The sequence below is a fragment of the Scyliorhinus torazame genome, chromosome 8 (genome assembly GCF_047496885.1).
Source record: "Scyliorhinus torazame isolate Kashiwa2021f chromosome 8, sScyTor2.1, whole genome shotgun sequence".
Taxonomy (NCBI): Eukaryota; Metazoa; Chordata; class Chondrichthyes; order Carcharhiniformes; family Scyliorhinidae; genus Scyliorhinus; species Scyliorhinus torazame.
Window position 1 is genome coordinate 151,997,342 of NC_092714.1, and position 26,423 is coordinate 152,023,764.

General features: G+C 44.8%; 1 protein-coding gene across 6 annotated transcripts in view; it reads right to left on the bottom strand.

Moving 5' to 3' along the window:
* Positions 1-26,423, bottom strand: part of dgkh (diacylglycerol kinase, eta) — an 857,220-nt gene that overhangs the window by 220,443 nt on the left and 610,354 nt on the right. For all 6 annotated transcript variants that reach the window (XM_072514377.1, XM_072514378.1, XM_072514379.1 and 3 more), the window contains 2 exons: positions 20,709-20,848; positions 727-811 (listed from right to left, as the gene is read on the bottom strand). In XM_072514377.1, the coding sequence (XP_072370478.1) occupies positions 727-811; positions 20,709-20,848 (225 nt within the window). The remainder of the gene's footprint in view (positions 1-726; positions 812-20,708; positions 20,849-26,423) is intronic.

Consider the following 26,423-nt stretch of genomic DNA (forward strand, 5'->3'; position numbering starts at 1 on the left):
TTAATGTGGAGCGACTCGAAGCCCCGAGTGTCGAGGCATGGGTTAGTGACATGGCTGGGTTTCTTAGCCTCAAGAAAATAAAGTTTGCCTTAAGAGGATCAATGTTAGGGTTCTCCCAGAGGTGGCAGTCGTTCGCAGACTTTCTTGGGGAAATTTAATTTAAAATGTCGGCAGCAGCAGCTTTCCGAGGGCCGGGGGGGGGGGGGGGGGGGGGGGGGGGTTGTGTTTGTTTGTTTTTTGTTATTCTTGATGGTCTGCGAAGACACCCGTTCAGGGAATTATCTATTTTTGCACTATTAATGTTTAACGCTGATTGCTCTTTTTCTGTTTCTGGTACAAAATTTTACAAATACTCCAATAAAAATATATTTTTTTAAAAAGTCACCCAAGGTCAGAATTAAACCCGGGCCCCTGGCGCTGTGAGGCAGCACTGCTCACCACTGTGCCACTGTTGTGCCCAGTTTCAAAATCTCTTTTTTTTTAAACCTAGGACACATTTTTCGAAGCTTTATTCCCTTTGTGGTCAGTAGTAGATTTGCAGCACTTCTGATTTTTGGAACAAGTGGTAATGGAGCATGCAGTTGACTTTCTGGTCTCCCCTACACAAGAGTAAGGCTCAAGGATGGGAATCTGGCCTCAGCAGATTCACTCTTTCGCATTCTGGCTGGGAGCAAAGTGAAGTCCTGTAACATAGTTTGCGTGCATTTCACAAATCTAAATACTCACTTGGGACTCCTCAGATTCCTCCTCTGGGGTCACTGTCAGGGCATGTTTTGGTGGTATTTTTATTTCATACGTCATAATGCTCCATCTGTGCAAAAACAAAAGCAGTTCTTATTCAATTACCATCTGCTAACCAATATAATAAAGGAGGCACAAGAATATACAAACCATCAACTGGTTGGAACATTCAGTACTGCAATCTTTACTTGCCAAGGGAACATTGTAAACAAATTACACTTGACGTAAGCAGCTTGAAATACTGTACAACATATATTAACGATTACAAAGCAAGACTACGTTTGTAGCAGTGATCTCCCATGATATTGCTCCCATTGAGTCAGACAATTGGCAGTTCTATGGAATGCGATACCACATTGAAATACTTAGAATTCACAAGAAGAAAACCGGCCATTCAGCACATCAATCCATGTCCCCTCTTCATACTGTTATGGGCCAGGGCTTAGAAACTCCAAAACGTATTATGAAGTTCACCTGACCTATAACCTTTATGTTGAACTTGGCTAAGATGTGCACAAAAGCCTTCACTTCAGGTGTGATTCATCAGACCTCCTAGGCACTTTAATCACAACAAGGTTTATTCTAAGAATGTAGTTAACATATAAACACAGCAAGAATTTGTTTTATCAATTATAAACATAAAGATGAACAACAGCTACAGTAATCTATGTATATAACACTTACTGAATTCCCCCTTAGCTGTTCCAATTCAATAACAACATCCAATAAACCAAAACCCCTTTCAAGGGCGTTGCCCAGCACACTTCTTACATGAACGGAACTGGTCCTTTCCCTGAAATTCTGATCCAGTTCCAACCAGCAGATTAAAACTCCTTCCAGAAAGCAACTCTATCTTTAAAGTTACCAAGGCTTTGCCACACCCAATGTGCTTTTTCACTGGAACAGGTTTTAGAATGAAAACAGAGAAAAACGGGGAAACTCTACTTTTTCCTTCTGCAGTCCAAAGCAACAAACCAAAAACTGAAACACAAAAAAAAACCCTCTCACCTGACAGCCACAGCCCAACACCGCCCACAAATGACATCATTGAAGCCGTGCTGCAAGTCACATGGTAAGAGGCCAAACCTTTCTTAAAGGGACACTCGCATGACACTTACATACCCATCCTTTCCCCATTATCCTTTCATCCATCTAGCCAATCTAATCTTGAATATCAAGATATGCTTCACAATACTGTGTGGGAAGACTCCAGATGCTCAATCCTCAAATACTTTAAACGGTCTACTGGGGTTTACCTTGCTGCATCATTCATTCACACTTGAAATGAAATGAAAATTGATTATCGTCACAAGTAGGCTTCAAATGAAGTTACTGTGAAAAGCCCCTAGTCGCCACATTCCGGCGCCTGTTCGGGGAGGCTGGTACGGGAATTGAACCATGCTGCTGGCCTGCCTTAGTCTGCTTTCAAAGCCAGTGATTTAGCCCTGTGCTAAACTATTAAGTTGTTATAACAAGAACTTCTCGAGTATTTCTGTATTCCTGCTTCATAACAAGCAGCACCCAGTGAATCTGCACTGTAGCCTCTCTATAGCCTCAATATCCTTTGAATAATGTGGAGCCCAACACAGCAGACAGTATTCCAATAAATGAGATTGAGGTTCATCATTTCTTATTGATTTTCATATTTTATACTTTGTGATCAAACTAGAATTCTAATTGATGACCTCATGAACAGAAATGGCTGCCTTTAATGTAACAACACATGATTCCACAGTGACTATTTAATCAAGCGTTTGCCTATAAGGAAATAAAGACCAGCTGATTTTAATAAACACAGCCTGAGATCACACAGAGTTCAAGTGCCATCTGTTGAGGGAAACTTGAAGATTGAAAGATGTTTTACATTTTTAAGGATGTGTCAAAACACTACATCAACTTGTCCTTTTTAACAGTTGTGATACCAAAGTGTAACAGACACAGAGGAGTGAAATACAAGTCTTTCATATGGCCTCAATCTTCCGATCTGCCGTGGAGCCTCTATGACTTTACTCAGATAAAGACACCCACTTGGGTGAATGTGTAGGTGTGTAAAGGGGCAATGTGGGTGTGGTAAATGGGTGAAAGGAATAGGGTGGGTGAGGTAAGTGGGCCAGGGATAGATTAGGCAAGTGAGTAGGTTGGCAGCAGGGTCAGCTGGTGAAGTTGGGGGGGGGGGGGGGGGTTGGGAATCAGGTGATGGGTCAGGTTGGGTTGGAGGAAATGTTGGGGATGGAGGGTTGTCAGAGGGGATTCAATTGTGTAGTTACCTTGGAGTGAGACAAGGATTTTTCAGTCCAACCGTTCCTGGATAACTATTCAGGTAATTAAGTTGGAACTGTCCAAAATCACCTACTCTATCTCAGAATTGGAGACTTTGGAGCAGGATGGTGTAGTCACCATGTCAAAGGTTTAAGACAGTTCAGGAAGACCAAGCAGAAAATGTTTACCTTTAGTCCAGTCATATAAACTCATGTGAGTTTAATAAGAGCCACAACTCCAGAAGTAGATTCTCCACCCAGAGTGTGGTATGAATATGAAACTCACCACCACATGTAGTGGTTGAGGCCAATATCATAGATGGGCGTAAGGGGATAAGTAAATGTTGGAGAAAGCGATAGAAGGGTATGCTGATAGGGTTAGATGAAATTGAGTGAAAAGAGGCTCACGCTGGAGCATAATAATTGGCAAGGGATCAAAAGACCCATTTCTCTGTTGAAAATTCTATGTATTTCAATATAATTGGGAGCTAGCCTTCCTGTTCAAAACCGTTTAGATGGAATCGATCTGTTATATCAACCGAGTTTACCTGAGGTAATAATTTAATTATTTACCATTTAGTCTGCCTGAACTAGTCAGTTATAGCTGGAACTCTGTAAATGAGATCCCAGTTAATAGAAACATAGAAAATAGGAGCAAGAGGAGGCCATTCGGCCCTTCATAGAATTTACAGTGCAGGAGGACATTCGGCCCATCGAGTCTGCACCAGCTCTTAGAAAGAGCACCCTACCCAAGGTCAACACCTCCACCCTATCCCCATAACCCAGTAACCCCACCCAACACTAAGGGCAATTTTGGACACGAAGGGCAATTTATCATGGCCAATCCACCTAACCTGCACATCTTTGGACTGTGGGAGGAAACCGGAGCACCTGGAGGAAACCCACGCACACACGGGGAGGATGTGCAGACTCCGCACAGACAGTGACCCAAGCCAGAATCGAACCTGGGACTCTGGACCTGTGAAGCAATTGTGCTATCCACAATGCAACCGTGCTGCCCTTCAAGCCTGCTCTGTCGCTCATTACGATCATAGCTGATCATCTAACCCAATAGTCTGATCCAGTCTTCCCCCCCATAGCCTTTGATCCCCTTTGCCCTAAGTGCTATATTTAACTGCTTCTTGAAAACAGTGTTTAGGCCTCAACTGTTTTCTGTGGTAGCAAATTCCACAGGCTCAGCACCTTCTGGGTCTACCAGAAGGTCTACCCCTCATCCTCATGCTGGGACCCCTAATTCTGGGCACCCCCACCAGCCCTCTCTAGTCCTGTTAGAATTTTATGGGTTTCTATAAGATCCCCACTCATTGTTCTGAACTCCAGCGAATAAAATCCTAACCGACCTAATCTCTCCTCACGTCCGTCCTGCCATCACAGGAATCAGTCTGGTCAACCTTCGCTGTACTCCCTCTAGAGCAAGAACATCCTTCCTTAGATAAGGAGACCAAAACTGCACACAATGTTCCAGGTGTGGTCTCACCAAGGCCCTGCATAATTGTAGCAAGATATCCCTGCTCATGTACTTAAATCCTCTCACTATGAAGGCCAACATACCATTTGCCTTCTTTACTGCCTGCTGCACCTGCATGCTTACTTGTGTACGAGGTCACCCAGGTCGTGTTGCATATTCCTCTCTCCTAACTTATATCCATTCAGAATGAGGGGGATTTTGTAGAAACCTGTAAAATTCTAACAGGACTAGACAGGGCAGATGCAAGAGGGATATTCATGATGGTGGGAGTGCACAGAACCAGGGGTCACAGTCTGAGGATACGGGTTAGACCGTTTAAGATGATGAGGATAGGATACATTTCCTCAAATAATAATCTACCTTCCTGTTTTTGCTACCAAAGTGGATAACCTCACATTTATTCAAATTATACCGCATCTGCGATCCATTTGTCCACTTACTCAACTTGTCCAAATCACAATGAAGGATCTCTGGATCCTCCTCACAGCTCACCTTCATACACAGCTTTGTGTCACCTGCGCATTTGGAGATATTACATTTAGTACCCTCAGCTAAATAATTAATGTATAACGTGAATAGCTGGGGTGCCTGCACCGATCCCTGCGGTATCCCACTAGTCACTGCCTGCCATTTGGAAAAGACCTGTTTATTCCTGCTCTGTTACCTGTCTGCCAAACAGTTTTCTATCCATCTCAATACACAACTCTATATCCCATGCACTTTCATTTTACACACTAATCTCTTATGCGGGACTTTGTCAAAAGCCTTCTGAAAGTCCAAATAAACCACATCCACTGACTCCCCCTCGTCAACTTTACCAGTTGCATCCTCAAAGAATTCAGTAGATTTGTCAAATGTGATTTCCCTTTCGTAAATCCATGCTGACTCTGTCCAATTCTGCCACTGTTTTCCAAGTGCTCTGCTATAGAAGTTTTGATAATGGATTCTAAAATTTTCCCCATTACCAACATCAGGCTTACTGGTCTATAATTTCCTGTTCTCCCTCTCTACCTCTCTTTTTAAATAGAGGGATTACATTAGCTATCCTCTGATATGTAGGAACTTTTCCAGAGTCTACAGAATCTTGGAAGATGACCACCAATCATAGAATCATGAAATTTACAATGCAGATGGAAGTCATTTGGTCTGTCGAGTCTGCACTGGCCCTTGGAAAGAGCGCCCTACTTAAGCCCATGTCTCCACACTATTCCCGTAACCCAGTAACCCCATTTTACGTTTTGGATACTTAGGGGCAATTTAGCATGGCAGAACAGAAACGTAACAACATGTGCGGATGGTTGACGAGGGCGAGGAAGTGAACCATGCAACCTCTCAATACCTGACCTCTCTATGCCACAAGTTCTGGCTCATTCCCATCCTTCTGCTGAATGTTCTGCACCTTCTTTGTTATGTCATACACTCCGGCACCCGAGCGGCAATACACCATGCGGGGAGGGGTGGCACAGTGGCTAGCACTGCAGCCTCGCAGTGCCAGGGACCCGGGTTCAATTCTGCCCTGAGGTAACTGTCTCTGTGGAGTTTGCACATTCTCCCGTGTTGGTGTGGGTTTCTTCTGGGTGCTCCGGTTTCCTCCCACAGTCCAAAGATGTGCAGGTTAGGTGGGTTAGCCATGTTCAATTGCCCCTTAGGGGCAGGAATAGAATGGGGAGTTGGGCCTATGTAGTGTGGTCGTTCAAAAGGGTCGGTGCAGACTCGATGGGCCAAATGGCCTCCTTCTGATGGCTGTTGAAGAAATGTCTGTTAGTTCCTCTGCGGATTCTCCTATGACTCCATTTCTACACTTTGCTGTTCTCTCCCGTGCCATCCCTTGCCTATTATAGAATGTACTCTCCTTCAAGGTGTCATCACTCTCAGCAATCTCAAGTTTGAGTGTGGCTCACACACTGAATTTCCTGCCTCTCACTACTTCTGCAAAACAAAAGTGGGAAGATTTCCCCTCAGCACTCTGAGAAACCATAAACACAGGGCACAGTTCTCCCAAAAGGGAACAAAGTCCCGTAGCGAGCGCGTTTAGCGGCGGGTTTCCCAGTGCTCGCAGTGCCGACAAACACATGGGTTTTCAATGTGACTCGCATGGAATAAGGAGCCTAAACGGGGAACACGCGGCCAAGGCCGCACATAGCCACATTTTGTACAGCGGGGAGCTCTGTTCGCCGGAACTCTCCATCATAGCGAGAGAAAATGGCATCCCAAGCTTCGAGGCCTCAGAAACAATCCCTGACCTCCCCCCAGCCCAAACGAACTATGGGAGCGAACCTTGGCAGTGCCAACTTGGCACCCTGGCAGTGCCCAGGCTAGCTGGCAGTGAAACCTGGGCACCTTGGCAGTGGCAGGCTGGAACCCAGGTGGCACGGTCAGAGTACCCAGGTGTCACCAGCTGTGCCAAGGCACCACCCTGCCCAAAGGGCATGCAGCTGGGGGCCTCCGATCCCCTGGGATACCCCCACGAGTGCTGATCTGTCTGGTCCCTGTTTGTGGGGCTGAACGGCGTTCGCCGGAGGTCTCTGAAGCAAAGGGGTTGAATCCCAAATCCTCCAGAACCTCGGGAATCTGCACATTAGAGCAAAGCTTACTGCCTCGCTTGAGTATGCAGATTTGCCAAAAAGGCAACAGTGCGCGAGATCGCGTTGGATCTCGCGAGGTGTGGCGAGCCAGGTAGATCCTGGGAGCAGGGTTTCCCAGCTTCCAACTGCCACGCTGCGCCAAGGGACCTGCTTTAGGCCGTTGGATCGCACCCAATATCTTTCCAAACATGTTTACAATTTCACAGCAAACAAACTAAAACTATCCGGCTCTTCCTTAAATGAAATGAAGCTATCCAGAGGTTTGTTGCACATACGTATATCGATATGTGACCCATGTGATCCTCAAACATCGACTTTGTTACTGTCTCCAGCAATGCTGCCAGACCTGCCCACGTATCTCCAGCATTTTCTGTTGTTTCAGTACATCGGCGTCATTCAACCAAGTGACTGGGTCCCATCATTACAATGAGGCCATTTACATCGATACAATGTAATCGAGCCTTTGTCATGAATGTACTTCTGCAAACTGATACAACTCCTGACGAAAAGAATGGCGGCACTTTCCACCCATTTCATTGGTAAATTGATTTAGAGTAACACTTTGTACAAAATAGCTGGTGGAAATCAATTTTATTCATCAGCTCCTGACATCAAACAGAGCTCTCAGGGATTTAACAGAGAACACATCATTCATGTTAAAATGAGTTAGCAAACTTGCCATTATTTATTTGTCAAAAGCTAAACAGATTTTAATTAGATACGAGGCAATGCAATTTTCTGATAAGTAACACAGAAATAAATCAGAAGGAACACAGGTTTAAAACACTCATCTTTCCAACTTTGATTTATTTTAACATTTCAAATTTGGTAAATGACTACCGTATTTTAGTGTGGTCTCTATAAATTTAAATAGCCAATAGGGGAGACGGTGGTGTAGTGGTAACATTTCTAGATTAGTAATCAAGATGCCCAGACAAATCCTCTGTGGGGCATGGATTCAGATCCCACAAGGGCTGCTGTTCGAATTTAAATCAGGAATGTAATAATAATTGCTTATTGTCACAAGTAGTCTTCAATGAAGTTACTGTGAAAAGCCCCTAGCTGCCACATTCCGCCGCCTGTTCGGGGAGGCTGGTACAGGAATTGAACCCATGCTGCTGGCCTTGTTCTGCATTACAAGCCAACTGTTTAGCCCACTGAACATAAAGCTAGTCTCAGTAATGGAAGAATCATCAATTGTCACAAAAACTCACTTTGTTCATTCATTTCCTTTAGGGAAGGAAATCTGCCATGCTCATCTAGTCTGGCCTAGATGTGACTCCAGACCCACAGCAATGTGGCTGACTCTTAAATGCCCTCGGAAATGGCCGAGCAAACCACTCAGTTCAAGGGTAATCAGGGATGGGCAATAACCGTTGGTCTTGCCAGTGACACCCATGTCCCATGAAGAATAAAGAAAAACAGCACAACTGGCACCATCATTGCTATCAATTAAATTCAAAATCAGCGCTCTGAACTATATTTGGTCTTAGCCTTGTACCTCCAGACAGGATAGGTAGGACAAAGTGCAATGTTACAAGTGTGGTAGACAGGAAGATATAATTGCTCATACAAGGTTGTTCGGCAATCAATTAAAAAGCAGTACATCAGACAAATGGCACAGAAAAACTAATAGGAACCTTTAGATCTTCCCTCTGCCAATCAACAAAACTAATATGGACCAGGATGTCTTTGTGAAGGAATAACAAGTCGGTAACTCAATTTAGACTGAAAGTTGCAGCGTTCATGGAGTTCAAGATGTTTTGTTACCTGTCTGGTAGGTAACATGTGCTACTCAATCTTTGGTTAGTGATGAGATATTCTGAATCTCGATGAAGAAGATTTGAACTTTTCCAGTAGTAACAAAAGATTTATTGAGTAACTACAACAATATTTGGGGACTTCCGGTGACGGCGGGCGGGTGGCACAATGGAGGGGTCCCGTTCGGGAACGGCATTTTCGGAGATTTAAGCCCGGTCCCAGGGTCCACGGAGGTGGCATAAGCAGGGAGAAGGCACAGAGGAGGCACAGTGAAGGCACAGTAAAGGAAAATGTCGAGGGTGAACAAAAAAAGGCCGTTAAAAAAAACAGCTGAAGGTCCATCGGGGAGTGGAAAGGTCACCGCGGGATCACCAACGAAAATGGAGGCTGGAGCACCAGGGGAGACCGCATTGCTTATGGCTGAAGAAATAACTAAGGTGATGGCTGCGAAATTCGAAAGGCAGTTTACAAAATACACGGAGACAATGAGGAAGGAGATGAGGGAGGTCTGGTGGAGGAGGCGATTTCCCCGGTGACGACGGCGGTGGCGAGCGCAGTGGCGGAGGGGCGGGAGCAAGGGGAGGCGCTGAAGGAAGTGGATGAGACCTTATTGCAGCACGGTGATCAACTTACCTCGATGGGGAAGGAGATGCGGAAGGTGATGGAGATTAACAAGGATCTGCGAGGAAAAATGGAAGACCTGGAAAACAGATCCAGGTGACAGAATTTAAGGATTGTTGGGCTGCCCGAAGGAGTTGAAGGACCGAGGCCGACTGAGTATTTTGCCACGATACTGGCCAAACTACTGGGGGAGGGGGAGGACCCCTCCCGATATGAACTGGATCGGGCTCATCGGTCGTGGAGGCCTGTACCAAAGGCGAGTGAGCCGCCAAGGGTAGTGACTCTGTGCTTCCGTAGGTACAGTGTGAAGGAGAAGGTTCTGAGCTGGGCCAAGCAGAAGCGGGTGGTGCAGTGGGCTGGAGCTGGTATACGTGTATACCAGGACTTTACGGTGGAGCTGGCGAGGAGGCGGGCTGCCTTCAACCGGGTGAAGAGGGCACTGTACATTAGCAAGGTGCAGTGCGGCATTGCATATCCAGCGAAGCTGAGGGTGACTTACAAGCTCAAGATCTTTTATTTTGGAACGGCGGAAGCAGCAGAGGAGTTTGCAAAGGCAGAAGGACTGTGGCAGAACTGACAAATTGGGGAATGGCCATGTGCCGATGTAACCTCATGACTGTATTTTCTTCTTTTTTGTTTCACTGCGTGCGGGTGTATGGGCTAAAGGAGCCAATGTTGTATATATTTGGACAAGGGAAGTGATGGGACTTTCACTCAAAATGAGGGCTCTTTGGGGTGTAGGTGGATATGCGGGGTTTGTGTGATAAAAGGGGATTTCTGGGCTTTCCTACGGCCAGGCAAGGAGGAAAGGGACCCGGGCGGGGGCCTCCAAACTGGCCGGTTTAAGCCAGTGGTCTAGCCGGGGTGGAAAGTTGGGGGGAAGGAACCTAGATTGGGGGGGGGGGGGGGGGAGTTTTACAAGAGGCAGTGGACAGGAGGAGTTGGAGGGGGTGTTTACAACTCTTGGGTATCATGTACAGTACTCTTTCAGAGGTTGGATGGCGTTGAGTGTAAGAGGGGGGGGAGGGGGGGGGGGAGGGGAATGGTCTCTTTGGTTAATGGTAACCATGGGCAGTCCCGGACTCCATTTTCTTTTTCTCCTTTGTTTTTTGTTTCCACCGTGGAGGTTTTGTTTTATTGGATGCATATATTGATAGATGGGCCGTTGTTTGGGGTGGTGGGAGGATGGGATTGTTGTTCTTGTTACGGATTGACTTGGTAATTGTTACCGTTTACTGTCTGTGGGTGGGGTGTAAATTTTGAAGGAAAATGTGAAAATGGAGAATAAAAACATTTTTAAAAAAAAACTACAACAATATTTATATGAGTTCTTTACTTTAACTTTGATACGAGTGATAAGGTTAACAAGATCTAACTATGGTAACTATACGTAACTCCACTGGCCATCCAAACTAGTCTGCTGTTGCTATGATCCCAGTGCACCCAAGAGAGAGAGAGAGACTCAATGTGGCTGCCTTTTATACCCCTGTTGGTCCGGCCCTCTATTGATCATGTGGTGCTACTGATTACACATTAATCCCTTGTGTACATGCACATATAGAGATCACCACATCCCCCTTTTTTTCATGTTACATATTTTCTGTATGTTGTAAAGAAAATTGAACAGAATGGATGCAGTTTGCAAATGCATTACATAAAATCAATGAGTAAGTCCGTCAAACTACATTTAGCCTCTTAGGTTTTTTTTGCTTGCGTGAAATAGGTCGACAAATGTTGTTATGTACAAGTTGTGATGATCTTGACGATTATACAAAGCCAATTAATAGTTGAGAGTCCAATCTTAATAAATAAATAAAAAATCTGTGAGTCCATGAGTTTGTTCGGTCGAGTTGCTCTCTTCTTCTGTTGTTGAAGTGGATGTTGTTGTTATTTCTTTGTGACCATCGTCAGTGTTCCTGTGCTTAAGTAACCAAGAAGTCACCAATGAGGTATCTGAATGGTCGAATCACTTGATTGTCTGATTTATGCTTTTTTTTTCTATGTTTGTGGTAGCATTCTGTGTTACATTTTTGTTGTCTGACCTGGACTTTATCTTGTGTTTGTGGTGTTGATTCTGTATGTCATCTTTGTTGTCTGACCTGGACTTTTTTCTTGTGTTTGTGCTTTAGATTCTGCCTGTCATCTTTCCTGACAGCTAGTTTACTTGTTTGTTGTGGAGCAAATGTGAGATTTGTTGCCATGCCATGGCATGTTTGTACACTTGCCATTGTTTTGCAGTGTGCTGTGGCATTGTCCTTCATGTGCAGAGTTGTGCCATGTTGTACAGGTCGTTGTTTCATAGTTCTAGTTTCTGTCTTGGTCATTTTCATTGTTGTTCTTGTTGTTGTTTTCGTCATGCTTGTTTCTGTTTTTGTTGTTTTCGCGGTTGTTCTTGTTGTTTTTCTCGTTGTGCTCGTTGTTTCTGTTTTTGTTATGCTTCTTGTGTTTGTTGTTGTTCTTGTAGTTTTTGTTATTGTGCTTGTAGTTTTTGATGTTGCTCTCGTTGTTCTTGTTTCTGCAGCGCTTCATGTTGTTGTTGTTGCTCTTGTTGCGCTGCATGTTGTTTTCGTTGTTGCTGTATCGCTCAATGAGTGTCCCGTTTGGATGATGTGAGTCATTGTCACAGTTATTGGTGTCAGTCGTTTGTGGTATCTGTTACATTGAGTGTTTCTCCTTGAGAATTGTGAGAATCATATAATTTACAGTGCAGAAGGAGGCCATTCGGCCCATCGAGTCTGCACCGGCTCTTGGAAAGAGCACCCTACCCAAGGTCAACACCTCCACCCTATCCCCATAACCCAGTAACCCCACCCAACACAAAGGGCAATTTTGGACACGAAGGGCAATTTATCATGGCCAATCCACCTAACCTGCACATCTTTGGACTGTGGGAGGAAACGGGAGCACCTGGAGGAAACCCACACACACACGGGGAGGATGTGCAGACTCTGCACTGACAGTGACCCAAGCCGGAATGGAACCTGGGACCCTGGAGCTGTGAAGCAATTGTGCTATCCACAATGCTACCGTGCTGCCCTGATGTGATGAGAATGATGTGGTGTTGCATTGATGTTGGTGACATCAATCATTTGTGGTGGATTTGATTCCTCTGCTTTGCTTTCTTGGTACTTCTCTTCCAGAGTCATTTCTGGTTCACTTGAATCATCTGCGATCTCTTTGTGCTCCTCTTCTGGAGTTATTTCTGGTTCCTTTGAATCACCTTTGGTTTCTTGGTGCTCCTCTTCTAGAGTCAAAATCTTCACGATTTCATTTGACGTGGTCTCTCTGGACTCATGAGTAGCCCTCCTCTGATTGTTGAGTGCTTCTGTGCAGATGAGCTGAGATCTGTCAGTCTCGCTGTGATCCTGCACATCCTGTATGGGAATTTCTTCATCACTTGTCTCACATAGTGGGTAGACATTCATAGTCTTCTTCTGGTGGCTCAAATAAGCTGGGTAGACTGTCATAGTCTTCTAATGGTGGCTCAAATAAGCTTGATAGATCGTCATGGTCTTGTTCATGCATGGCGTTCGCTATGGAGTGTTTGCTTGCTTCCATTTTTGAGTCTGTCACCGAGCTGTCTGTGGAGGCTTGCGTCACTCTCTTTGTGGAGGCTTGCGTCGCTCTCTTTGTGGAGTCTTTCATCGCTCGCTCTGTGGAGTCCTTCATCACTCTCTCTGTGGAGTCTGTCATCGCTCTCTTTGTGGAGTCGTGCAGTGTTCTCGCTGTAGAGTCGATCTGTGCTCTCTCAACGGAGTCGTTTTGTGCTCTCTGTGTGGCGTCGTCTTCGTCTTGGGTATTGCTGTCATCCAATGTATCGCCGATCTGCCATGGCACCATGGTATTGGATTCATCGACCATGAGAAGAGTCGTGTTGAGCTTTTCAACTGTGTTGCTGATGCTGTGATCAGGATCTCCGAATAACTCAGCCATGTCTGAGCAGTATTGTGTGTATTGTTCGATGGACAAATTATCTCTTTTGTTTCGGAGTTGTTATTGTTCTCTTCATGTTCAATGAACAAATCATCTTCTTTGGTTTCGGATTTTTGATGGTGCTTTGGGTGGTGCAGACTGCTTGTTCCAGGGTGTTGTGAAAGTTATTTTCAACTGCTGGTGTAAGTTCGGGCATATTTCGGTCTTTTGAGGTAAGAAAATTGGGTTTTGCAGCTTTAAATTTCTTTTTGTTCATTTTCGTGCATTTCCCTTTTAAGTGGGCGTGGTCCTGGTCCTCTGATGTCATGACGCTCATTGCATGCGCACTTCGAGTTTCCTTTACTGTGCGCTTTTTGCACAACTGCGCATGTACGGCTCCTTTCTTAAGATGGTTGCCGCTCAGAACTTCCGTCATCTTCTGTTTCAACCCTGCCTCTGCCTCGTGGTAAGTTTTGGCGCCTCTTTTGTTTTCTAAATAATTATTCTGTGTTTGTGGAGACTCAAAGTATTGATTTTGTTTTTGTTCAAATGCAAGGCATTTTTGTATAGTGATTTCTAGAGGTAGATGCTTATTTTGTGATAGTTCTTCCCTCAAATTTTTATCAGCTAGTCCAGAAATTAATTGATGCATTATCACAGTGTCCCTGAAATCAGCATAATCACAGCTTTGTGGTATTAACTTGAGATTTGTAATAAAATCAGTGATGGGCCCTCCGTTTCTCTGGCATTTATGACAATTGTTAAATCTTTCCAGCATCACACCAGACAGACTCTTACAGTGTTCATCAAACTTTTTGAATATTACTTCTATTTTGGTGTCGTCTTCACCTTCTAAGTAATTAAAGCAATTATAGATTTCTCTAGCTTCATGCCCTCCTATTGAGAGTAGTAATGCTATTTTTGTTGCGTTAGAGACCGTGCTTAAACCATTAGCTGCGATAAATATTTGGAATATCTGTTCAAATCTTTTCCAGTCATAACTTAAATTACCGGTTGTTTCCAGCTGCCCTAGAGGTCCAATGAATCCCATAGTTAGTCGTTGAGGATCCATTTGCTGCGAAGCCTTCCACAGTCGAATGTCCAGTCTTCTCTTTTTGTCTAACCTAATCTAACTAGTTCTGTTAAAGCCACGCAACTGGTACCATGTTTTGTTACCTGTCTGGTAGGTAACATGTGCTACTCAATCCTTGGTTAGTGATGAGGTATTCTGAATTCCGATGAAGACGATTTGAACTCTTCCAGTAGTAACAAAAGGTTTATTGAGTAACTACAACAATATTTATATGAGTTCTTTACTTTAACTTTAATACGAGTGATAAGGTTAACAAGATCTAACTATGGGAACTACACGCAACTCCACTGACCATCCAAACTAGTCTGCTGTTGCTATGATCCCAGTGCACCCAAGAGAGAGAGAAAGAGATTCAATGTGGTTGCCTTTTATACTCCTGCTGGTCCCGCCCTCTAGTGATCATGTGGTGCTTCTGATTACACATTCACTGATTACACATTCACCCCTTGTGTATATGCACATATACAGATCACCACACAAGAGAGTTTAATATCTCCCAAAAATAAATAGAGACTGGAGAAAGATACGCAATAAACTTGGAAAGATGTTGGGAAATAAATGGGATGGAGAGGAAGACGGAGCAGTTGGCCTCACAGAAGTGACAGAATGGGTTAATGAACATCAGCAAATTGGTTGCAATATGATCCCCTGACTTAGTGTCCTCAAAGCAGTGAAGCAAGTCAGTGAGCGTATTTTTCCGATTGCGTCCGACCCAAGACTGGAAATTCCCGCCCAGGTCAATGGACCTTTAAAGGGTCCATCAAATTTAACGTCCCACCTGCAACCATTTCCGTGGTTGGCAAGACCAGAAAATGTACCCCAGTATTCAAGAATCCAAAGCTAGTGTCGGGTCATACACAAGATTCATGTAAAGACACGATTTTGTACTCCATCAGGAGGCAAAGATTTCACAGCATCTGCCACCTAAACTCAATGATAAAATAATCAAATTCCACCAATTTATCATCTGACATTGGCAGACAAATGTGTTTTGATCGGCCAGCAATGGAAATATGGGTGAAACACCGATGAACTTTTGACATGCCAGCAAACAAGATTGTTACCAAGAACGGTGAATAAATAATACAACTGGCCACGAGAGGATGGGGTTCATAGTGGTTACATCGTGTATGGCAAATGGGGCTGTTTAGCACAGGGCTAAATCGCTGGCTTTGAAAGCAGACCAAGGCAGGCCAGCAGCACGGTTCAATTCCCGTAACAGCCTCCCCGAACAGGTGCCGGAATGTGGCGACTAGGGGCTTTTCACAGTAACTGCATTTGAAGCCTACTTGTGACAATAAGCAATTTTCATTTTATTTCATTTTCATGGCACAAAATTAAAGCGGATGTTGATATTCAAGCACAAAACTCTCCCCAAAGAGAATTTTCAGAAAGGCATCATCATCACGTTCATGAAAAAGGCTGGATTGAAAGAAAGTGGTTGAAAGAAATGGATCAAAGTGTAAAATTTGAGACCAGGAGGACTACACAAAGAAAAAGGTTTGTTCATGAGAGACACGTTCAAAGTCCATGCTGCTGATGATGCAGTTCATGATATGAGGTCGACCTACACGAACATGGGAGTTATTCCCGATGTTCTTACGAGTGTTATCAGCCCTTCAACGTGTGTATAAACAAACATCGAAAGATAGTATCAAAAAGATGTGGAACAATTGGATGTTGGAGGTGAAAAAATATACACCAAGGACAGAAATATGCGAGCACCCTCACGTAACATTGTGGCAATGGGTCAGAGACATGTGGAATAAATTTGATCCCAATATTGTCACAAAATAAGACCACAAGATGTAGGAGCAGAAGTAGGCCATTCGGTCCATCGTGTCTTTTCCACCATTCAATAAGATCATGGCTGATCTGATATAATCCTCAATTCCATTTTCCCACAGAATTCCCTTGATTCTCATATAAATTAAAAATTTGTCTATCTCGGCCTTGAACATGCATAATGAATTCCATGGCTTCACTACCCTCTGAGAAAAGAAGCTCCTCCTCATCTCAATCTTAAGTAGGTGACTCCTTACTCTGAGATTATGCCCTCGGGTCCTAGACTTCCACAAGAGGACACATCCTCTCAGCATCTATATGTCAAGCCCAGTGAGCATCCTATAATGCCTCAATAAGGTTGCCTCTCATTCTTCTAAATTCCAATGAGTACAGACACAACCTACTTAACCGCTCATAAGAAAATCCCTTCATATCCGGGATCAACCTAGTGCACCTTCTCTGGACTGCCTCTAATGTCAGTATATCTTTCCTTAGACATGGGGGCCCAAACGCTTCACTGTATTCCAGGTATAGTCTAACTAGTGCCTCACATAATTTTAGCAAGACTTCCTAATTTTTATATTCCACTCCTTTGAAATAAAAGACCAACATTCCATTTGTCTTCCCAATTATCTGCTGAACTTGCATGCTAGCTTTTTATGATTTATGCACGGGGATCCCCAAATCCCTTTGTGCTGCACTTTTCTGCAATCTTTCTGAATTTAATTAATATTCAGCTCCTTTATTATTTCTACCAAAGTGCATAACTTCACATTTTCTACATTATATTCCATCTGCCATGTTTTTGCCCACTCACCTAACCTGTCTATATCAATCTGTAGACTGTCACGTTCACCACTTGCCTTCCCACCTATTTTTGTGTCATCCACAAACTTGGTAATAATATATTCACTCCCCTCATCCAAGTCATTGACACATATTGTAAATAATTGTGGCCCTAGCACAGATCCCGGTGACACTCCACTCCTGACAATGCTCCTCTTTTATCTCAAATCACTGTCTTCTATCAGTGAGCTATTCCTCCATCCATGCTAATACACTACCCCCAACAACATGGTCTTTTAACTTAAAAAAATTTTTTTTTTTCTTTTGAGTATCCAGTTTTTTTTTTCCAATTTAAGGAGCAATTTAGCGTGGTCAATCCACCTACACACCCTGCACATGTTTTTGGGTTGTGGGGTGAGACCCACACCGACACGGACAGTGACCCAGGGCTGGAATCCAATCCGGATCCTCAGCGCTGTGAGGCAGCAGTGCTAACCACTGTGCCATCATGCCACCTAGACTCTTATCTTATTAAGTAGCCTTTTGTGTGGTACCTTATGGAACACTTTTTTTGGAAATCCAAGTATATTACATCTACTTGTTCCCCTTTATCTATCCTACCCTTTACCACCTCAAAGAATTCTAATACATTTATCAGGCATATTTCTCCTTCATGAAGCTACGCTGACTCTGCTTGATTATATTATGCATTTCTAAATATCCTGCTATTACATCCTTTAGAATGGACTCTTAACATTTTCTCAATGACAGATGTTAAGGTAACTGGCCTATAATTGCTTGCTTTTTGTCACCCTCCCTTTTTGAATCATTTCTAAAATGTGAAACATCAATACTCTCGACAGAACTGAGGATTGATTTATTGCAATTTCTACAGTTTATTCATACTTCTTAAAAATGTCTTCAAGTGACCAGCCTGACTATTCAAAAACAGCAACAGCAAGTTAATAATAGCTGCTTCACTTCCCATTCCCTGCTCATTTGCTGCCAGAGTGTTTGGTTGGAATAAAGAACCAATTAGGCTATTTAGCCCACCTGTCCTATTTCGCCATTCAATTAAATCATGGCTTTTTATATGTTAACTTGATCTATCATCTGATACTGGAGTTGCTGGGGCTGTTCTCTGAAGAGGGTTTGGATTGACTGGGCCTGTATTCATTCGAGTTCAGAAAGATGAGAGAAGATCTGTTTGGAACGTATACAATTCTAACAGGGGTGGACAGACTAGATGCAGGGAGGATGTTTTCCTTGGTTGGGAAATCTAGAACCGGAGACACAGTTTCAGAATACGGGGTATTATGGGGTAGACCATTTAGGACTCAGATGAGGAAACATTTCTTCACTCAAAAGGGTAGTGGAGGTCAAGTCACGGGATGTGGTCAAGAGATAGATCATTTTTTGGATCATAATGACATCAAAGGGTATGGGGAGAAAGCGTGAATATGGCATTGAGATAGACGATAAGCCATGATCATATTGAATGGCGGAGCAGGTTCGAAGGGCCAAATGACCTCCTCATGCTCCTAGTTTCTATGTTAATCCATCTTCATCCCATAATACCTCACAAAAATCTAGCAATAAAAGTTTTGAAATTTACAATTGTCTCCCAGTCTCAACTATTCTATGGAGAGAGGGTTTAAGATTTCCACTTCCCTTTGAAGTGGAATTGAAGTTTATACTCAATGCCGGGGCATTGAGTATAAAAATTGGCAAGTCATGTTGCAGCTGTACAGAACCTTAGTTAGGCCACACTTGGGAGTATAGTGTTCAATTTTGGTCGCCACACTACCAGAAGGATGTGGAGGCTTTAGAGAGGGTGCAAAAGAGATTTACCAGGATGTTGCCTGGTATGGAGGGCATTAGCTATGGTGAGAGGTTGAATAAACTTGGTTTGTTCTCACTGGAACGACGGAGGGTGAAGGGCGACTTGATAGAGGTCTACAAAATTATGAGGGGCATAGACAGAGTGGATAGTCAGAGACTTTTTCCCAGGGTAGGAGGGTCAATTACTAGGGGGCGTAGGTTTAAGGTGCGAGGGGCAAGGTTTAGAGTAGATGTACAAGGCAAGTTTTTTTATATAGATGGTAGAGGGTGTCTGGAACTCGCTGCCGGAGGAGGTGGTGGAAGCAGGGACGATAGTGACGTTTAAGGCGAGTCTTGACAAATACATGAATAGGGTGGGAATGGAGGGATATGGGCCCCGGAAGTGCAGAAGATTTTAGTTTAGACGGGCAGCTTGGTCGGCGCAGGCTTGGAGGGCCGAAGGGCCTGTTCCTGTGCTGTACTTTTCTTTGTTCTTTGTTGTTCTTTGTGTGGCAAACTGCTCCCTGACATCATCTCCAAAAGGAAAGCATTGGTTTGAGAATTAATGATGAGGGATTATCAATTTTAAATAGATTATCGGGTCATGATTTCATTGCTGGATATGGGACCTTGCGGTGTGCAAATCCGCTGCATTTCCTTTTCAGCACAATATTGACCGACACTTTACAAGTGCTTTCACTGTAACATGCTTTGAGACATCTCGAGGTCATGAAACTATCCAGATGGAAGTCTACTTTTCCTTTCTAATGGATTTCTAGAAATAACAGGAAGAACTTGCTGGATCTGCTTTGAAGGTGGATGGTTAGCACAGCATATAGAGATTGTATCTCACAAGCTTGAGCTATCAGCTTAAATCAATCAATAAAATACCTGCTTCCTACTCATGACCTCGGTCTTCTGTGCTCAATTTCCTCAGATGCAGTCTTGCCACAAAGTGCAGAGCACTCAGTTGTCAAGTTTACCCTATTTTCATCTGATTATTTGGCAACCTCAGCAATACGTGCTCATTGTAACAATCAGCACCTCTCATTGCACTTATGTCTTGTTCAATGTCCTACTCAAATGTATAAATGTCCTACTCAATGCATACATTTAACTCTGGTCGACAGCTCTGGTTATGAGGAGTTCATTATGTTTGACTGTAAAAAGTAAGCAAAGTTGCCATAGTCCCAGATGACCGGAAGCCGCTTTCCCCTTTGAGGGGAAGAGCTGACTGGTGGTGATTTAACCCGAGAGTCACCACACCTCAGGCAAGGGGCACGGTTGAGAATACGGGGCCTTCATGAAAACCTAAGCCGGTATGGGCATTGAACCCGCGCTGTTTGCATTACAACACATTCACGAACCAGCTGTCTAGCCAACTGAGTTGAACCAGCCTGATTGTGTAATTATCACTTTACTGCAGAACAATGCTGAACTCAAATGCGATTCCATTTTTAAACTTTGCACTAAGAGCACCCAAAACAGCGATAACAAAGATGGGGCAGTTATTACTGATTGAGAGGTTCAAACACAAATCATAAATAACAGACTCAAACGCCAGATTAACTGAAAGACACTTCCCATTAAAAATGGTGCGTTTCAATTTCCCCTCTGGAATTTGTGAGCAATAGATGTTAGTGCATCTATAAACAAATCCATCTTTAAACTTTAAATCTTATCATTCAGCAGAACCAGAGCTAAACACTGCCATCTGCTCATTAGATAACACCATATCCTTCAGATTCCCACCACTAATTCTCTTATCATACCCTCAGCACCACATTTCACATTGAGGTCTTATCATCTCTTGCTTTGTCCTTTAGGTCCTTATTGCCAATCACAGATGCACTTACCTGTCCAACATTTTGGTGCTGGCCCGCTCCAATTTCTCCAAAATCTGTGGAAGTTGTGTATCATCATCACATGAGCCACCCCAGCCAAGGACCCGTGCCAGGTCATTTCCTGTTCCCAGTGGCAGGACTCCAAGCTGGCACTGTAAAATACCACGATCCGGGCATTAGCAGCTATAAAAACTAATTGCTCGAACAACTGCATACATTTTAATTAAAAAATATCTTTTCACTTTATCCTTCTTTTGCAGACACAGCCGTGGTTACATGTTTTCTTCTCTTCCCTTCTTGGGTTTTCTTATGCAGCATACCTTATCTAGCCAAGAAAACGTCCTCTCGAACACTCACCAATGTTATTCTGAAGTTGACTGCTGAACTGCAATGCTCGCACCAATTGGCAAAAGGTACAGCAAGACAAAATACTGGACTTCAAAGGACTAGCTATGAAGAAGAACTCAATTCCCTTGAGGAAGAACTCAATTCCTTTCAAAGAGATTAACTGGAGCACAAGGATTATGAGAAATAATGAACATTAAGGAATTACAGCTGAGGCTGCAATCAAAATTAATGTTATTCAAGTCAGAAAACAGGTCAAAGGGGTTAAAATCATTAAGTCAGTACAGAAAGACAAATATTAGGGAAAAGCCAAAGAAGTGATTTCTTAAAATAGTTTTTTTATCCCTTCCTTAAAGTTACAAAGCCAATGCGCAGACTGGACAGGGCAAACCCTTAATCCATCTCATTGTTTGCTCCAAAAACCAATTAAAATTCCAATTGAAGCCAAATCGTTTCCACAAGGGAGACAGGCAAGGTCCAAGTTGACAAGAAAAGGCATTGTACCTCATCCTGGGATTGATCTGATGCCTTACCTTAGTCAAAAGACCGAGAGGCGATGAGAAGCAATAGAAGTGCATAGAGTTCGGTAAATAGCAGGGTTGGGTCACTTACAAAGACAAGCCTTTGCAGTCAAAAAAACCAAGTGAAACACAGAATTTAAGGTTGCTCAGGGTACAGAAAGTTAGTCAAAACGTAATGCAGGAAAAGGATAGAGATTTTTACAGTTTATTTTCTGATGAAAAGCTGGAATTAGTAAGTCTTAGCCTATTTCTGCATTGATCCAGGAGGAGGAAAATAACACAAACAAAATAACATTTCTAGGCAGGAGAGCTTAAGAATACAAGCAAATAACAAAGGATTTTATGGTTATAAACAATTCTTAAATGAGGCCAAATTCCTTCTCAGAGAACTTGCACCTTAAACTAAATGAGGGCTGAAGCCAGTGAACAGTCAAGTGACATTTGACAAATTGAAACAAAATTGTCCGTGACTAAGAGAAACACACAATTTAACAAAACGGCCAAGAGACATATCTGCAGTCTTAGAACTGTTACGTTGAACTTCTGTTCCAAGGAAAAAAACGATCTTGTGAGATCCAATGGATGAAGAAGTGGCTAGGATACCTCGATAAAACGGTATAATTTCAGAAAAGGCAACTCATATGTAACCAACCTTGAGTTTTGGAGTAACATTGTTAATATTGGAACAGGAGAAATGCAGTTAATGTATGATTCCATTTTTCACATGGTTCCACATTGGTTAGAATATGAAATCCCAGAATCAGAGGTAAAGTATTTAATTGGATAGAAAACTGTCTTAAAAAAGAGCTCATCGAGATTCAGGATCAATGGAATATTTTTTGAAACTGGAAAGAGGCTATACCCAACGTGTGGGTCTAATTATTTGTTTACCTAGTTCATTGTTCATGGGATGTGGCTCTCACCGGTAATGTCAGCACTTTTGTCCAATCCTGATTACCTTTTAGAAAGTGGTGGTGAAATGCTTAAGTCCATGTGCTGCTGTCCAGGGACAGTGAAGGAATGGTGACATAGTTCAAAGTCAGGATGGTACGTGTGAGAGGTTCCTGCAGATGGTGGTGCTCCTGGGTGTCTGTTGCCCTTCTTCTTATCGGTGGTAAAGGTTGTTGTGACATTATCATAAATGTAAGAACTGCAAGGGTTAATGAAATGTCTAAATCAACCACTAGGGGTACAACTATATAAGGCATTGATGCTAAGCCTTGGGGTGAGAAGTTGAGGAGAAAGCTAGTGCACAGACTGAAGGAAAGATGAGAGCAGATCATAGTTAATGCTATATTGTAGAGAATAGTAGATGAGTGTAGATTATGTTAATTATCAACTGTGTATTATATAGGAGTAAGTGTCAAATCCAATTAAGTAGTGTTAATAAATTTATAACTTTGTTCAATTTAAAAGCCATTTGTGGTCTTTGTGAACACTACGCCAACCATCCTGAACTTAGCAACACAAAGAACACCACAGTTGTAGGTTTGGAAGGTGCTGTCGAAGAAGCTTGCCGAGTTGCTGCAGTGCATTTCATGGACAGTACACATCAAATATGGCACATCAATGGTGGAGAGAGTGAATTTTAAGATGGATAAACACCAGGATGGTGTTAAGCTTCTTGAGTGTTGTTGTAACTGCACTCATCCAGGCAAGTGCTGAATGGCGGAGCAGGCTCGAAGGGCCGAATGGCCTCCTCCTGTTCCTATCTTCTATGTTGCTATGTATCTCACTCCTGATTTGTGCCTTCTAAGTGGTGAATAGGTTTTTGGGAGTCAGGAGGCAAGTTACTAAGTGCAGAATACCCAGTCTCTGACTTGCTCTTGTAGCCACAGTATTTCTATGGCTGGCACAGTTCAGATTCTGGTAACCTTTAGATGTTAATGGTGGGAGATTTAGGGCGCAATCTAATGGAAAAGTTTCAGGGCGGGATTTACCAGCTGGTCACGGCGGCAGGAAATTCTGGTCCCCCGCTGGTGCACGGATTTCCTGGCGGCGAGGGTTGCTGTCACGGAAAATCCCGTTGACAACGGTGGGGCCGGTACATCCCGCTGGCAGGCCGCCTCCCCCACCGGAAAACACGAGGCGGGGGTGGTCGGTACATCCCATCTGCTAAGTGCCACTTGTGGCCGGTTTTGCTGAGAGTTTCGCCCTGACTCAGTCAGCAAGATCCCCACTGCTATTTCACCACATTTAGTCACTTTTGGGGGCTCTGGGTTTTTTTTAACCAGGCTGGCCCACACTTCGAATTATTTTCATCACTGGGGAGCTGAACACAGGCCTGACCGGCTCCTAAAATATTGGGCCACCATGTTGTGAGGTTGAGGATCCCCCCCCCACAGGACACTATCCCACACATCCTCAAGCGATGATACCCCGCTATGGGGGTCGCTGAATGCTCCTCCTTTTCAGTCCTTCCCGCACCTCATTTTGAGCCACCCCCATTCAGTCTAGCCCCCCTTCCAGCACCCCATCCATTACGCCCCCCCCCCCCAACCTTCCGGAGGCCCCTTCATACCTGCCCTGCACCTCCCCACCCCACCCCCACCCCCCTCCCCCTTCATATCCACCCCGCTGTCATGGGAATGGTCCCTCTCAGGCCCTGACCCTTGGCTGTGCCGCCCTGGCACCTGGGCACCATGCCACTGCCACACTGGCACCCTTGCAGTTCTCTTGCCATCTTTGCAGTGCCACCTGAGCACCTTAGCAGTGCCAGGGTGGCAGTGCCAAGGTGCCAATGCCAAGGTGCTGTGGTAGTCACCACTGTCGTATATAGTGCACGTATGAGATGTAATACGGTACGGGGTAGTTCCCTGCATGCTGTAACCGCCTAGTAGGCGGAGTATAAATGTGTGTGCTCATCGAGCTGCAGCCATTTTGGCAGCAGCTGTAGGAGGCCACACATCTCTGCGTAATAAAGCCTCGATGACTCTCTACTCTCGTCTCGTCATAATTGATAGTGCATCAATTTATTACGCAGAGATTTTACAGCAATGGACCTTCGCATCAAGCCAGATCGCCTGCACACTCAAGCAGACAACGTCACGACGGCTTTCGACCACTGGCTAGATTGCTTTGAAGTCTACATCGGATCAGCCACAGAACCACCCTCAGAGACACAGAAACTACAGATCCTGTACACACGGTTGAGCTCCGATATATTTTCTCTTATCCGGGATGCGCCCAACGACACTGAGGCCATGGCGCTTCTGAAAGAGAACTACACAGAGCTGATCAACTCACTCTATGCCAGGCACCTCCTGTCCACACGGCACCAACTCCCCGGTGAGTCATTGGAAGATTTCTGGCATGCGCTGCACGCCCTGGCGAGGAACTGCGATTGGCAGGCAGTTTCGGCCGTTCAGCATTCCGAACTCTTAATCAGGGACGCTTTCAGTACGGGCATAGGGTCGGCGTACATCCGCCAGCGCCTCTTTGAAGGGGGATGCTCGACCTCACGGTAATCAAGAAACTCGCGACCTCGCTAACGGTCGCCTCCCGTAATGTGAAAGAGTATGCCCCGACCGCACAGCGACCCCCTCCTGGACATGGTGGACTCCACCGGCGACCGCCCCCAGCCAACCCAAAGCCTGCGCCGCACAGCAGCCAGCCAACCACGGGGGGGCCCCCCCCGCCCCCAAGTGCTACTTCTGCGGGCAGACAAAACACCCCTGCCACCACTGCCCTGTGCGGAGCGCACTCTGCAAGGCCTGCGGGAAGAAAGGACATTTCGTTGCGCTGTGCCAGGCCCGGTCGATCGCCGCTGTAACCAGCCCTATTGTTCCTGCACCCCCCACGTGCGACCCGTGGACGCCGCCATTTTCGCCCCTGCAACCCACGTGCGGCCCATGGGCGCCTCCATCGTCCCCCCACCAGACCTCGTGCGGCCCGTGGGCGCCATCTTTAACGCCACCATATTCGGCGCCATTTTGGTCGGCGCTTCAGGACCCTGCTCGTCGGGCACCTCATCGGGTCACTCATCACCCGCAACCGCCGCCGACCAGCCCGGGGCCCACCAACACCAGCCGCAGCTCACCTCCATCACGCTCGACCAGTCACGGCCACACAACCTCGCAACCGCAACAACGACGGTGAAAGTCGATGGCCACAGGACACTTGCCTTCTCGACTCCAGGAGCACGGAGAGCTTCATCCACCCCGATACATAGAACACAGAACATAGAACATTACAGCGCAGTACAGGCCTTTCGGCCCTCGATGTTGGGCCGACCTGTGAAACCACTCAAAGCCCATCTACACTATTCCCTTATCGTCCATATGTCTATCCAATGACCATTTGAATGCCCTTAGTGTTGGCGAGTCCACTACTGTTGCAGGCAGGGCATTCCACGCCCTTACTATTCTCGGAGTAAAGAACCTACCTCTGACATCTGTCCTTTATCTATCTCCCCTCAATTTAAAGCTATGTCCCCTCATGCTAGACATCACCATCCGAGGAAAAAGGCTCTCACTGACCACCCTATCTAATCCTCTGATCATCTTGTGTGCCTCTATTAAGTCACCTCTTAACCTTCTTCTCTCTAACGAAAACAGCCTCATGTCCCTCAGCCTTTCCTCATAAGATCTTCCCTCCATACCAGGCAACATTCTGGTAAATCTCCTCTGCACCCTTTCCAATGCTTCCACATCCTTCCTATAATGCAGCGACCAGAATTGCACGCAGTACTCCAAATGCGGCCGCACCAGAGGTTTGTATAGCTGCAACATGACCTCATGGCTCCGAAACCCCTCTACCAATAAAAGGTAACACACCGTACGCCTTCTTAACACCCCTCTCAACCTGGGTGGCAACTTTCAGGGATCTATGTACATGGACACCGAGATCTCTCTGCTCAGCC